General features: G+C 35.5%; 1 protein-coding gene across 1 annotated transcript in view; it reads right to left on the minus strand.

Annotated features, from left to right (window-relative positions):
- The window catches only part of LOC150089901 (uncharacterized), a 64,486-nt gene that overhangs the window by 14,017 nt on the left and 34,758 nt on the right, over positions 1-15,711 (minus strand). The window contains exons 7-9 of the mRNA XM_090389699.1: positions 12,647-12,682; positions 10,591-10,755; positions 16-219 (exon numbers count right to left, since the gene is read on the minus strand). Of these exons, the coding sequence (XP_090245825.1) occupies positions 16-219; positions 10,591-10,755; positions 12,647-12,682 (405 nt within the window). The remainder of the gene's footprint in view (positions 1-15; positions 220-10,590; positions 10,756-12,646; positions 12,683-15,711) is intronic.

Genomic DNA, 15,711 nt, shown 5'->3' on the forward strand with positions numbered 1-15,711 from the left:
AAGTTTTATATATACCTTCATATCTAAAGGATGCATAGATAATAGCAATGTGAGATTTGTTGTTGAAAAATCCAGTCAAGCGTATATAAAATCCACTAGAGATGGGCACAACATATTCCTGACCACGTGGGATTTTATGATGTTGATATCCAGTAACAGATTCTAGAAGATATGATTCTGAAGTTAGACCCTGACGAATTTCTAGTATTGACTTGGGACCTAAGAAAAAGAAAATCTTATGAGAAAAGAAGGAAGGATTATAATGCTTAAAATAACTTTTCAAGATCATTGTAGTTAGTACTAGGATATTAATACTAATTATTAGAATTATTATAGTATACATTGAAAGACAGTATTAAAAAATATACAGCATAACTTATACACTCATCAGTATTTATTTTGGATTTTTTCAAATTAGTAGTAGCAATAATGGCAAATGATACAAGAAAGCAAGCTTATATAGCATCAGCAAAAAAAAAAAAACTACACAGTTCACTCATCCGTACCACTCCAAGAATTTGTCTAGTTTTGCCTTGAATTTATTCAACCCATTCCACTTACACAACAACAGATGGAAGCTTGTTCCAAAAATCAACTGCCCGCTGGCTGAAGGCAAACTTACGCACATCTATCTTGCAACCATTCTTCCTCAACTTCAATTTATGCCCCCCTCTTGTGTAGTCGAAGAATGCCACTAACATTCAGCTTACTGAATGTTAGTGGCATTCAGTAAGAACTCAATCCATTCAAAGCTTTAAACACCTCAGTCAGATCTCACTGCAGGTGCCTAGTCACAAGATGGTACAATTTGCAGAAATGAAGCCTTTCTAGGTAACAGCACCCTTTCATTCCTTTCACCAGTCTGGTTTCCCTACTCTGCACCCATTTCAACAGATCTATATCCTTCCTAAAGTGAGGCCTCCAGGCCTGCATAGCATACAGCACTCAAGATGCAGCCTAACCATGGACTCAAAGAAAGGAATAATCACCTCCTTATCCCTGCTAGCAAAGTTTCTGTATATCATTGACAAAACCCTGTGAGCTATCCTGGCAGCATGTCTGCACTGCTCAGAGAATTTCTTGTCTGACTGCACAATTACCCTGGGCTCTTTTTCATTATCCACCACGCTGAGTGTAGTACCACACAGTTGATAAGTTACTCTGTGGTTACTACTACCCAGCAGTACCTTGCATTTGTCGATGTTAAACTACAACTGCCATTTCTCATCCCATCAATCTAATTTTCCTAGATCTTGTTGCAGTAGCTCACCCTGAAGACTGCTGTTAACCACCCTACTACCAACCTTTGTATCATCTGCAGATTCAGACATTACGCCTGATATACCTTCATACATATCAATGATAAATATTGAAAACAACAATGGACACAACACTGAACTCTGGGGAACTCCACTAATAACATTAGTCCACGAAGGTCAGTGCCCATTGATCTACTCCCTGTTTTCTTCCACCTAACCATCCCTTTATCCATAGCAGTAACTTCTTTTCCTTAATGCAACGTTGCTCCAGTTTGTACAACAGTCTTTTATGTGCAACAGTATCAAAGGCCTTTCTGAAATCCAAATATATGATATTAAAATTATTTTTTGCATCCAGTTCTTTGGTCACTGCATCATAGTAGCCTGTCAGATTGATTAGACAACCCTTAAAAAATCCATGCTGTGATTGCAGTATAATTGCATGCCTATCCAGATGGTCTTGCATTACTTCTTTAACCAGTGATTCCATTATTTCCCCTGAAACAGACATTAAGCTAAGAGGTTTGTAATTGCTCATGTTTCCTTTTGATCCCCCTTTATGAATTGGGGATACATTTGCACATCTCCAGTCCATAGGAAACTCCCATGAAAAGAATGCTCTCATAATTATGGCTAAGGGTTTGCTTACCTCCTTTGTTGCTTCCCTTAATATAATTGGATAGATTCCATCCACCCTAGGTGCCTTTTTTATGTCCATCTTCAACAATTTTGGCTCCACTTTCCTTTCAGTTATCACAAAGTCATTAAGCTCCTCATTAGAGTTTGATAAACTTTTGGCATCCCCTTCCCTAAAAAATTCCTCATGTGTGAATGTAGATGCAAAATACATATTCAATTTGTCCACAACCTGAGCAGGGTCATCAAAGTTAACCCATAGTCATTAAGTGGCCCGATGTGATTCAACCCCTTCCTTCTATTGCTAATATAAGCATAGAAGTATCTGCTGTTTTTCTTTGCCAGAAACTTCTCATAATCTGTCTTAGTTTGCCTAACCTCCTTTGTGACTTGATCACAGACTAATTTATATATACCATAGGTTTCTCTCATCACCAGATAATTTATATGCATCCCATGCACTTTTCTTCTCTGCCACATGTCTCATTAGTTCATCTAACATTCATTTAGGTCTCAGCCTTGAACAGTATTTCTTCATTGGTATGAAAAGCCTAGTAGCTCCTTTGATTACTTCCCATTTGGAATTTGCTATTGGTAACATCATCAGTTGGTCCCACTGTACAAAATTTAAAAACTGTCTTGAGACCACTGTAGTCACCCTTATGAAAGCAAAAGCCTTTCCCTTTACTCTTGACAGTAGTTATGTCTTCAATTAAATTCCTCATTAGTGCACTGTGATCACATAAATTTCAGTTGTATAGCATTCATGAAATATAGTCACATACTGAGGAGCAATATCCTAATTTGTCTGAAACGTAACATAATGAACCAATGTATACTCCCCACCATGACTTATGGAAGAGAAGCTAAAAACTAAACAGCAAAGAGTGGAATGAATTATATTAGGAAACAGACTGTTAGAAGAAGAGAAACACGTGCATTAGGCAGCAAACTCTAGTAAAGAACTGAAATGGGCTTGGGCAGAACACATAGCTCGGAGACATTCTGACAGATGGACTAAGAAAATAACAGAATGGTACCCAAGGGGAGCTAAAAGAAAGCTTGGAAGACAATGGAGATGGACGGATGAATTTCAAGAGTTAGTGGGCAGTAAATGGATGGCCATTGCACAAAACAGAAGGAACCGGAAAGGCCTTCATATGCCAGTGGATTGAAAATGGCTGATGATGATCACTTCCACCCAGTGGTTCTTTTACCTGCACATTCTTAATGCATGAAGAATCACTGCTGATAACCAGATCAAGAGTATTGCTTCTTGTTGCCTCTCTAACATTCTGCTGTAAAAAACAGTCATCCAAGAAATTCACAGAGGTCTTGCTAGTATGTGAGTGACAAACCCACAAATTTCAGTCAACATCTGGAAAGTCAAAATCCCCCATTATGAGATATTCTGATTTGCTAGCCCACTATTTCTCTGTATTAATCTTTAGTATACTCATCAGGCCGACCGGGCTAGACAGGTGGGTAAAGTGCCTGCATGTAAACCCAAAGGTCGTGGATTTGAATCCCACCTTAGGCTTGGATCAGAGTAAAATGCAAAAACTTTGGGAGGTGCATTATGGCCACAGAAGCTGATGTGCCAACAACTAACAAAAAAATATATGTATATATACTCCTCAGTCATTAAGCTTATAACACCAATTCCTGGAAAATTAAAACCTTATGCTAAATATTAAAAAATTAACTGTATTTTGGTGAACATTTTTTATCCTGTGAAACAGTAAACTAATTTTTGTAATGAACACCAGACAGTTTTATTTATGCAGTATTTCTGAATAATGAGGACTGAAAGACACCACAATGGGTTTTGAATATTATATAAAAAATGCCATACTCCACATGAAATTAACAAAATTAAATTTCAATTATAATGAATAAATATGAATATAGATGTACAAAGAGAAATATATATGTATTGAAGAGAAATTTATGAGGGCATCATTGGACTCGGGAGAGATTCTTCTGGATTGAAGGAGCAACATGCCACCAATACATAAGAGCAGTTCTATAAGTGAAGTGGATAACTACAGGCCAGCTGATCTGACTTCAGTGGTAGGGAAATCATGAAAACAATGAGAAAAAGTGCAATACAGAGATATAAATGACATTCTGAAGGATATACAACATGGTTTTGTTAAGGGACAATTTAGTTTAACTAACCTGGTTAGCTATTTTGACATGGATGTAGGAAATAATTTCAGCATTGTTTATTTGAATTTTAGAAAAGTATTTGACTCAGTCCCTCACGAGAGGTTACTGCATAAGTGGACACTGGAATTTCAATTAAGATTCTAGGATATACACCAATAAAAAATAAACTATGAATGTTTTGAAAAAAATATGAAAATTATAATCATTTTTAATTTTATATGATTATTATTTGGCATACAAGCTGCCATGCAGGGTGGCTGCATGGCAGCAGGCACCCCAAGGATTGGTTCTGGGACCACTATGGCTTCTGATTTTTAATGACATCAATGCAGGAGTAGAGGGTGCCATGTCAAAATTTCAAGATGACATGAAGATTGGCTAGTGATCAGCACCAAGAAACATTTGTTTTGGATGACTGGGATAGGCTTAAAGCAGTGGTTCCCAACCAGTGGTTCACAAGCCCCTGGGGGTTCATGAAAGTGCTCCAGGGGGTTTGCACTAAAAATTCTATAATGGCATCTGCTTAAATTTACATAGGTATATTATTGTAAACTACAAAATATGACTAATAATAAACAATAAAGTAAAATAAAATTAAATAAAAAATAAAGAATTACCAAAGAAAGAAACCACATCTCCCACAATTCCTTATAATTATTTTACTATCTTACAGTATATCATGTTAAATAAATATGGTTTCCATACTAATTTTTTTTTTTTTTGATTCTCAAGGAACATTGTTATGTAAAGGTACTTTTTTTTTTAGAACCTATAGTACTCAGTAAAGTGCATGGGTTGAAGGTTGAAAAGATGAAAGAAGATACTTGTTGACATTAGACTTGAACTTCTGTTGATTGTAATTTTCAGGAAACACATAAGAAGGGGGGTTGTTCCAGAAAACGGAAATTGAATGAATAAATGAGGAAGAAGAAAGGTTGGTTCTGTGAGTTTGAACTTGGACAGTAAAAGGATGTTGACTGGTTGCGGCACGTGTTCGGATTGCTTTGAAAGAGAGAGTGGGAATTATAGAAGCCAATTCCCACACCGGGTTCAAACCCCATCGATGGCGCAAGGAATTTTAATGGGCGTTTTTTTCACTCCGTGGCTGAGTAAGTCAGTCTCAAACACAATAAATATATGGGTAGATGTAATCATTTACGGGTGACCCTAATATCATAGATTTTTTTTTTTTTTTCGTTAGAGATGAGACATTAATTAACCTAACTGCCCTCTTTTGAATGGATAAAAGCCTGAGAGAGGTTTTGGGGGCAATGCCCCAGATGTGGGAACAATATTCCATGATAGGCTGAATTTGCGATTTATACTGAGTCAACAACAGTTTGGAAGGAAAGTAACGCCAAGAGAAAACCAAGTTTTTTAGATGCAGAGGAAACAATATTTGTAATGTGCTTTATTCCAAGTGAGATTAGAAGTCAGGGTAATCTCCAAGATCTTGCCTAGAACTCAGAGCATCATTGAAGATAAACATAAGAGCAGAAGAATCCCTTTTGTGAGATATAAGACAGAACTGAGTTTTAGAAGAATTGAAATTAAGTTGTCTTTGCCCCACTGCACAATTACCTGGAGATCACCATTTAAGGAAGTAGTAGTGGATATTCGAGAAGTTTAAGTTGTTTGAGCAGGGAAAGGTTTCACAAACTGGAAGGTGGAATGCAATGTGCTATCATCAGCAAAACTATGGATAGGATTTCCAGTCAATGGAAGAAGGTCATTAATATACAAGAGAAAAAGAGTGGGAGAAAGAACTGAACCTTGTGGGACACCGGCATTAGTGGAGAAGTTAGAAGACAGAGAGCCATCTACCATCACCCTCAGTGAGCGATCAGAGAGAAAACTGGATAACCAATTACAAAAAACAGTTGGCAAACCATAAGATGGAAGCTTGTTTAGAAGACCTTTATGCCAAACACGATCGAAAGCCTTTGAGATGTCAAGAGCAACTGCTTGTGTTTCACTGAACTTTTCCATTGAATTAGTCCATAAATGGGTAACATAAGCCAGAATATCACCAGTGGATCGACACTGACAGAATCCATACTGGCAATCGTTGATCAGATGGAAGGTTTCCAGGTAGTTTAAAAGTTGGCGGTTAATTGATTTCTCCATTACTTTAGAAAGAGTAGAAGTAATTGCAATGGGATGATAATTGGTTGGGAGGGATTTGTCACCCTTTTTAGGAACTGGCTGGATATGTGCAAATTTCCAAGTAGAAGGAAAAACACCTTTGGAAAAGAAAGTGAAAAAAGGCGGCAAAGAACAGGATTAAGTTCAGGAGCACAGGTTTTGAGAACAGGTGGAGAAATACCATCGTGACCTGGAACTTTCTTAGCATTGAGATTCATCAAAATCCTTATGACTTTCTTTTGACGGAAGACCACAGGAGGCATTGAATAGAGAGTGTTGGGAATGGTGGGAGGTGTTTTACCAAGATCATCAATACATGAGTTGGAAGAAAAATAGGATGCTAGCAGGTCAGCTTTATTTTTGACTGATGTGGCAACAGAACCATCTGTTCTGACAGAAGTGCGTACGGAGATGGGCAAAAATTTCAGCCAGTAGTTTTGGCAAGAGACCAAAATGGTCGACTACCACTGGACAAGAAACAAGTTTTATGCTCTTGGCCTGTTTGAAATCTAGTTTGGACTGATTAATAACTGCTTTACAAAGTATAAATGGTGCTTAATAATAATTTTTATTATTACGCTATATCGCTTATAAAAATGTACACTGGTGTGCAAAATTTAAGGACCAGTCAGGTTTTCACCTGTAGCTTCTCATAGGAGTGGCCTGGATATGGGAAAAGCATACCAAAGCAACCTTGTGAGATACAGAAATTATGAATGAAACAACACCGACACAACAACGGAAACAAAACGGTACAGAGGGACTTTATTCAAAAATGACAACATAGCACTGGCTGCCATGATACAGATGCATCACTGCCAAAGATGGAACAAAGAGTGGTCATTAGTAGGAGATATGGCCACCCCTAATGTCGATGCAGGCTTTGTACTGCCTGTCCATACTTAGAACAATGTTGTTGATAAGTTCTTGCGGTAACATCATCCATTCCTTTGTCAGCGCCATCTTCAGCTGGTGAACATTTTCTGGTGGGTGTGGACGTGCTACTAGGCGTCTCCTCAGAGCATCCCATATGCATATCGATGGGATTTAAATCGGTGGAACGGGCAGGCCAATCCATACAAACACTGTCCTCACTTTCCAAAAGCATATCAACAGCTGCAGTGCGACGGGGTGTGGCATTATCATCCATAAACACGAACTCGGGGCCAATGGCACCCAGTTCGTGTGATTACCTCAGTACAGTAGCGTGCACTGGTTACAGTACCGCCTTCCAGTATCTGGAGTTGTGTACGCCCAACCAAGATAATGCTTCCCCAGATGAAAACACCTCAACCACCATATCTATCCCTTTCAGTGATGTTTGCAGGATGATACCGTGTGCCAACCTCTCGCCAGATTAGCTGATGTCCAGAATCTACTCTCATCAGTAAAGATTTTGTGGTTGTAACCTTTAGAAATAGTGTTGGTCCTTAAGTTTTGCACACCAGTGTAGTACTGGAAATATTTTATAATAAAAATTTAGAAACATTATACGATTTCAAAGAATATAGGCTTAGAGGTTTGCTTTAAAAATATTATGTTGAAAGGGGTTTGCTAAAAAAAAATTTTACGTTGAAAAGGGTTCGCAATAAAAAAAAAATATGTTGAAAGGGGTTAGCTAAAATATTTTTTACGTTGAAAGGGGTTCGCGAGTCAAAAAAGGTTGGGAACCACTGGCTTAAAGGATAGTTAGGTAAGTGGCAATTATGTTTTAATACAACAAATTTGTATTTGTCCTATACTTTGAGGAATAGCAATCCAAAAATAACTTATACACTTGTTTGGGTTGAATTAAAAATGTTAGAGGAAGAAAGGGATTTGGGAGTTATGATATGGGTAGACATGAAATTCTCCAAGCAGTGTAAACAGGGGCTATCGACGATTTATCAAACATTTCTTTGTAGAAATAAGGTCATAATCATAGTGTATAAGGCAATTGTAAGACGACTGCAACTGTATACTTTGAGCTGAAGAATCTTTTTTGGCAAAACAGCAAACTTTCTAGACTGATGATGCTGTTCTCACTATATTTATATGTTCCAATAAAATACCCAATTACACAGCCCTACAATGGATTGAGTTGACTAATTATATACATCCTTTAGTAATTTGTGAACAAAGATTTCAAAAATAACATCAATTTTTCTCCATCACATACAAATTTTTCACAAAATGTTTTTTTTTTTTTTTTTTTTTTGTGGTTTCCAATAAAATACCCAAAAATGATATTGTATTTTTTGTTATTGTTATAAGATTAGTGACCAGTGATGATTGATGCTTCTAGTATGATTGCAAACAGAAAACCTTACAGAAGCATTATAATTCACAGTGCAAGATGAGCATCAAATAAGTGGGCAGCAGACACTAAGTTGTTGTTATTTGGTTTTTAGGAGCATTAGCAACTAAGGCCATATTGCTCCGGGGATATGCGGTGGTCATTCCCTGACCTTTCCGCATCCTCGGTATTTCGTGGTCACGGGCTTGAACCCCGGTCTAATCAAGAAGCGTGTGCGACGCACTGCTGCTCCTGCCCACCTGGCTATGGAGCAGACACTAAAAATCATCACTCTGTACTGTTTTAATTAAATGTACGAGGTATAGGAATAAAGTTCCTTGACTGGTGCTGTTGCAGTCATGTTCAATGAGCTTGAAAATAAATGAAGTGGTACATAGGATCAGCAATTTGGTTATGCTAAAATGTCATATTTTGTACATTCATGGGAGAGTAAAGAATGAAATTAGTATAGAACTAGGACAAGTGGCCATGTTCAGGACAGCCTTGTACCAAATTAAAAAAAAATAGTTCCAACAAAAGTTCCATTATCTCCACATCATATCGCATTAATGAAGAAATCTATAAAGGCTTAACATGTTCACTAGCACTTGATGTGCTGTAATGCACATATGCAGTCATTGTTAATAAGTCAGTGAGTGCTGTAAAAGTAAAAGGCATGTGATATTAACAACTTCTCGATACTAGTTGTAGCAATGCTTTACATACACGGAATAAACTTTTTGATAATTTGAAAGCACAAAATTTTATCAAAAGTTTATTGTACATAAACTACCCTCAACACAAGCAAAGAACAAATAAAGCTGTGTACCAAATGTTCACAATGTTTACTTAAGTCTTTACTTTACAGCACTCATTTATTAACCACTTAACTGCATGTCAGCGGCAGCAAACATATTAAGACAATGATGGCAATTCCTTTAAGTTTCCTTTCAATCAATTTCCAGTTTTATCTGATGTGCACTCTGTGGCCCAACAAAAATTATTGGGCCACAGATAAGAAAGTTATCTTGACAGTTTGAAACAACTGAAAAAGAAGAATGAATTGGCTTCAAAAATTTTATTCACAACTTACTGGGGAACAAAAAAAAAAAAAAAAAAAAAAAAGATGCCAATAATAAAAGTATCATTGGAATATGCTTAATAATATCCGAAAATTAGGATGCAAGATAAGCTTGAACATCCGTTTCTTGCACTCATACACACACACACAAAGACTCTTTTCTGGAATCTCTTGGCTTTGTCAGCAAGGGCCAAGTGATTATATTTTTTTTTTTCTTGGTGATTCTTCTAGAATATAAAGAAGGCAGAAAGAACATAAACATTACGGCAGATAAATGGAAGTTTTTGAAAAGGGAGATATCTGGCATAATACCAAAAAGAAAAATCGCAAAATGGTTCAGACCAAAATCCCTAGAACTTATTCAAAGGAATCTGAGGAATCTCTGCAGAGATGTTCACCCATGTACGAGTTTTATCTTGTTTGTTTTATTATAAAAGCCACACATTATTTGAATAAATTATTTACAAAATATGGAAAGAAATAAAGAAATTTTTTCCTTTTTCCCAAGTATATGGGAAACCATTACATGATAAAAAAAAAAAAAAAAAAAGTCATCACTGTTTAAAGCAGTGTAGCAAACCTCATTCCTACAAGTTTAAATTTACAAGCCAGTATTATTTTTTGAAGTTTGCAGAGAGTCTGTTTTAGACTTCGATATCTTTCACTGGTGCACTCTGTACATGCTTCTTGCTTATCAACTTGATTTTAGTAAAAGTTTTAATGAAACCAAATCAATATAGTTTCATTAAAGCAAGTTTGTTCCAGCAATGGTTGATTGCTGGAAAAAACTTCCATCTGTCATAGAAGTTGTTGATAGCTTAAATAGACTCAAGGCAGAACTTAACAAACATCTGGAGTAAGTGGATGGGTGAAATAAGGGTTTTTTTTTTTTTTTTTGGCTAATGCTGTATAAGCTTGCTTTCTTGCATCGTGTGCCTTTGCTAATGCTAATAGCAAAATCTCAAAATAAAGGCCTATTAAGACAAAATGTTAAAATACAATCTTTTTAAACAACTACTCACCCATTTCTTCAAACTGGGCAACACGAATAGAAATATGAGTTTCATAAGAATGTGTATAACGTGGACGTATTAACCAGACACAATCATATGCCTGAAGAGTTCCTCCATTTGCCATGTTCATCATGGTAATGGCTCCTCCACAGTCTTCAACAAATCCACCACAATCTAGAAAAGAAAACACAAAACTAGAATTTTTTTTTTTTTTTTTTGGGAATACTACATGAATAAAACAAAGTACTTTAATCACTGACATAAGATCACATCACTCCAAAAAGTCAAATTACACTCAGGAAACTATAAAGCCTATGACTGGTAAACAAGAAATGTTTCTTGTTTAATTACTAACCATGGGATTATGGTTAGTAATGTGATAAACAGAATAGATCTGAATGAATGACCTATCTCATCACCTATTTGGAAAGCATGCTGATATTGCAAGAAACATCTTTTCAAGCTAGCTTTTCTTAGGAAGAGTTGTAGGGTGTTCCCATAAGTTTTTTTTTTTTTTTTTTTTTTTTCATTTTGTAAACAGACAAACTGGTCTTGGTATAGGTGCAATTTACAGATACATTAGTGATTAGCACCAATGTACCCTCTTCCCCTCCACTTCTCTCTTTCTCTCACTCAACATGCTGTAAGGTATATGCAACTTAGCATGCTGTGATTTGTGAGAGAAAAACTCATATTTCAACAATGCTAAAGGCATTAATTGAATCTGTCAAAACAATGCAAACAAAAATGAAAGTTATGCATTTTTCTCCAGCTTATTAACTCTCATCAATAGATCAAACCAAGATAAACAATCATCTACTGTATGCAGATTCGGAACAGAAAATTTTATTTTATGCCTATTATACTGGCAACTACATTTCTTTGTAAGAAATTATGCCTGAAAATTCAGAAGTGGCTACATGTTGAAAACTTATGTGCTTGTACTCTATGACAACACAAGGTCTCATATGTAGTCTGTACAGCTTGTTTTCACTAATTACAAGTGAGAAACATCTCACCATTTTATAGTCCTGATATTAGTGCCTGCAATTACAATCTATTTTCCAAGCTCAAGAAACCACTGCATGGACAAATATTTCTGTCTTTAGAAGAGTTCAGTGCAGCTATGACTCAATGTGTCAGACAGATTAACTTCAGCAGGCAGTTAAACAACATTTAGCATGCTCATTGGCTGTGGTAATTCAAAAATTACCAAAATGTTGGGTAATTATAAGTTATAAGGCATGAAGGAAAACTACATTTCAGATTTTAAAATTATGTTATAAAATAATTTTATTTTAAATTAACCACTTTTGTGCATTACTTTTGGGATAATCCTTATATCTAGATTTGAATTGATCTGTTACTGTAAGAATAATTGTTGAAATAACAATCTCCACTATTTGAATAAAAATGTGTTTATCGATGATGCAAGGTAATATCAGAGTGAAGTCAAATTATATTAAAAAAAAAAAAAAAAAACTTATGGGAACACCCTACAAATCTTCCTAAGAAAAGTTAGCTTGAAAAGATAAGTTTCTTGCAATATCAGCATGCTTTCCAAATAGGTGATGAGATAGGTCATTCATTCAGATCTATTCTGAATATCATTTTATGGTTTATAAATTCATATGGTGAACAATTAATTGCATATTTTTGCCATGCCATTTTTTTTTTTTTTTTTTTTTTTTGGAGTACAATAAATTTTCAAAAGCAATAGATGGATATATGTGTATAAATTATAGTAAAATATATATCTGAAGTACACACTGAAGCTGAAGCTTAATTAGCATCTGAATTTCTGACAAAGTCCATCTGAGGGACTGATTTGTGAATTTTAAATATGGCAATTATACAAAATATGGTCTGCTAACCATAAAGATAAAGGGATAATTTCAAATAAAATGATAATTTTAGCACACTGCAAAATAAAGTTATAGATACATGAAAGTGCAAAAATATAGAAGAAAGCTGCTAATGTAATTTTTAAACTGAATTTTAAATATTCATTTTACCTAAAGATATTTTTTAAAAATATATAAATACAATACACATAAAACCTTACCTGTAGATGGTTTATTAAACCAGTACTTTTTTGGATCTGAAAATATTTAAAAACATTGTACTTATTATACTTTTTATTTCATATTTGTCACATCTAATTTAATAATTGCAAAATTTACAACCACTTAAATTATAAGTAATTTTTTTTAAAGTTCTTTATATAAAGATGCATTATTTACTAAACTTTTCAAAAAATATCTATTTATGTCAAAGATTATTTGCAATTCAAATTTTTTTTAAATTCTAATAAGAGATTAGACAACATTACATTCCATGTAAAAATTAAAAAAAAAAAAAGAAAAATAAAGATTGAGTTTATTAAATCAAAACTACCAAAAACTGGGAGCTTGAATTTGAAAATAATTGGAAAATTGTTTTTATCAAGTAAAGCTTTAATTTGTAAACAAATGTCATTAACACCATCTCTTGATAAGTTACCATCAATCTAACAAATTTTACTAACATACATTTTAAAAAAAATTAGGAACCATGTGACAGACAGCCATTTGAGTGGTAAAGCTTGGGTATTTTATGAAAGTTTGGTTTGGATTTTTATGGTATAGTGGCAGCCAAGGCCACTATACCATAATGTGTCAAGGAATTTGGATGTGTTATTGTTGGTTTCAAAGCACATCACATTTCAGGCCACTAGCATATGTCTGTACAAGCATGCATTCCTGTGCTGATTAGCACGTTGTGTAAGCTGAAATGCTCAAGGAACTCAAGAAGGGTAAACCTTCACGAGAACTTAGTTAATGCTGACCCAGAGCTTTAAGAATTCCTCCAGTCTCTGAAAGGATCCAAAATTAGAACTCTCCAAGTGATAAAACCACTGTACTGTCATGGAGGACCCTAGTTATGAAAAGCAGACAAGGACCAAAGCTTTTGTTTCAGAACAGTAAACTTTATTCGTATTTCAAACTATAAAGCAGTGAAGATGGATAGGAACCGTAACTCAAGACATTTTCAATATCTTACATTATGATTTGGGAATATACTAAGTATAAAATACAGTCAGGCCTCGCATAACACGAGTTTGATTAACACGGTTTTCAGTTACCGCGATTTGAAAAAATTATACCACTTTTTACTTTACGCGATACAAATTTCCAGTTAATGCGATCTTTTATTTCTGATAGTTGAAAAAGATTTGAATCGTGCACTAAATGTCTGACTGCCAATAAACAAGCGATTGCCCGCTGTCCGCCTCAGTGTGTTCCATCAACCAAGTAGACGTGTTACTTGTTTGTCTCCAGCTAATAAAGTCACGTGTAGACATATTTAAAAATTCTAATTTTCTACCCCTGTTAATTATGGATAAAAGAAAGAGTGAAAAACAAAGTGATTGTAATAAAAAATAAAACGAAAAGTTATTACTTGAGCTGATAAACTTGAAGTTATTAAAAAACATGAGAGTGATGCAAACCATGCAAAAATCGTAAGAGATCTAGGATACAGTGAGTCTACCGTACGAACTATCTTGAGCCGTAAGGACGAATACAAAGAGAAAGGTAAAGTTTCATCATCTTTTGTTTTACAAAATACCAGAAACAGAACTCCAATAATGATTGAAATGGAAAGTCTTTTATCAATTTGGATAGAAGATTGCAATAAAAAAATAATTCTATTATCTAAGGACAATATTCAGAGCAAAGCTATTAACATTTTTAACATTTTTACTAAGCTCAAAGAAACAAAATATCAAGGGGAGACTGAAACGTTTGTTGCTAGTTCAGGGTGGTTTGGACATTTCAAAAATTGAGCACGACTGCATAATGTTAAAGTAACAGGGGAAGCTGCTAGTGCTGATGAAGATGCTGCAGCCAAATTTCCTGCTGAATTGCAAAAAAATCATTCAGGATGCTGAATACGATGATCAGCAAATATTTAATGTAGACGAAACGGGCGTATTTTGGAAACGGATGCCAACTAAAACTTATTTGGCTGCAAATGAAGCATCACAACCTGGGTATAAAGTCTCAAAATATCAACCAACACTTTTATTAGGAGGTAACGCTGAAGGTGATTTTAAATTGAAGCCTATGCTTGTGTACTGTACACAAAATCCTAGGGCTTTAAAAGGATACAGCCATCGCACTCTTCCAGTCATTTTGCATTCGAATAAAAAAGCATGGATGACCAAAGCCCTATTTGAAGACTGGTTTACGTCTTATTTCTGTCCAACAGTTGAAGCTTATTGCAAGAAAAATAATCTTACTTTTAAAGCTCTGTTGCTTTTAGATAATGCACCTGGACATCCTTCTGCACTTGGTGACTTAAATGAAAATGTGAAAGTTGTTTTTTTACCGGCAAATACGACTTCGTTATTGCAACCCACGGACCAGGGGACGATTGCAACTTTCAAGACTTACTATCTCCATAGAACCTTTGCACAGGCACTTGAAGCTACAACAGGAGATAGTGCAATTTCTGTACCAGAATTTTGGAAAAAATATAACATACGAGTGGCCATTGAAAACATTCATGCAGCATGGGAAGAGTGACAGCCAGCAATATGAGAGCAGTTTGGAAGCATCTTTTACCCCATTGTGCAAACGATTTTACTGGCTTCAAAGATGCAGTTCAAAAAGTTATTGAAGACATAACTAATATTGGTAATGACCTTGGTTTCAAAGGCTTGGATACGGCTAACGTTCGAGAATCACTGAATTCACATTCAGAACAGCTAAGTGACAATGATCTCCTTCAAATAGAGCGTGTGCACGAAGAAGCTGAAGAAAAAGAGTGTGAGCTAGATGAAAATGTTACCGCTGTTTGTTATTTGGTCTTTAGGAGCATTAGCAACTAAGGCCATATTGCTCCGGGATATGCGGTGGTCATTCCCTGACATTTCCGTATTTGGTGGTGACGGGCTCGAACCCCGGTCTAATCAAGAAGCGTGTGCTACGCACTGCTGCTCCTTCCCACCTGGCTACGGAGTCGCCTAATGTTACCGCAAAGGAGATAACGGTAAAAGAATTAGGCGAAATCTTTCGTATCGCAGAGAACCTTAAACAAAAGATAATGGATGTTGATCCTAACATCGAAAGAAGCATGTTATTTCAC

Source organism: Mastigoproctus giganteus, chromosome 2, assembly GCF_048544385.1.
Source record: "Mastigoproctus giganteus isolate SK-2022 chromosome 2, ASM4854438v1, whole genome shotgun sequence".
Taxonomy (NCBI): domain Eukaryota; kingdom Metazoa; phylum Arthropoda; class Arachnida; order Uropygi; family Thelyphonidae; genus Mastigoproctus; species Mastigoproctus giganteus.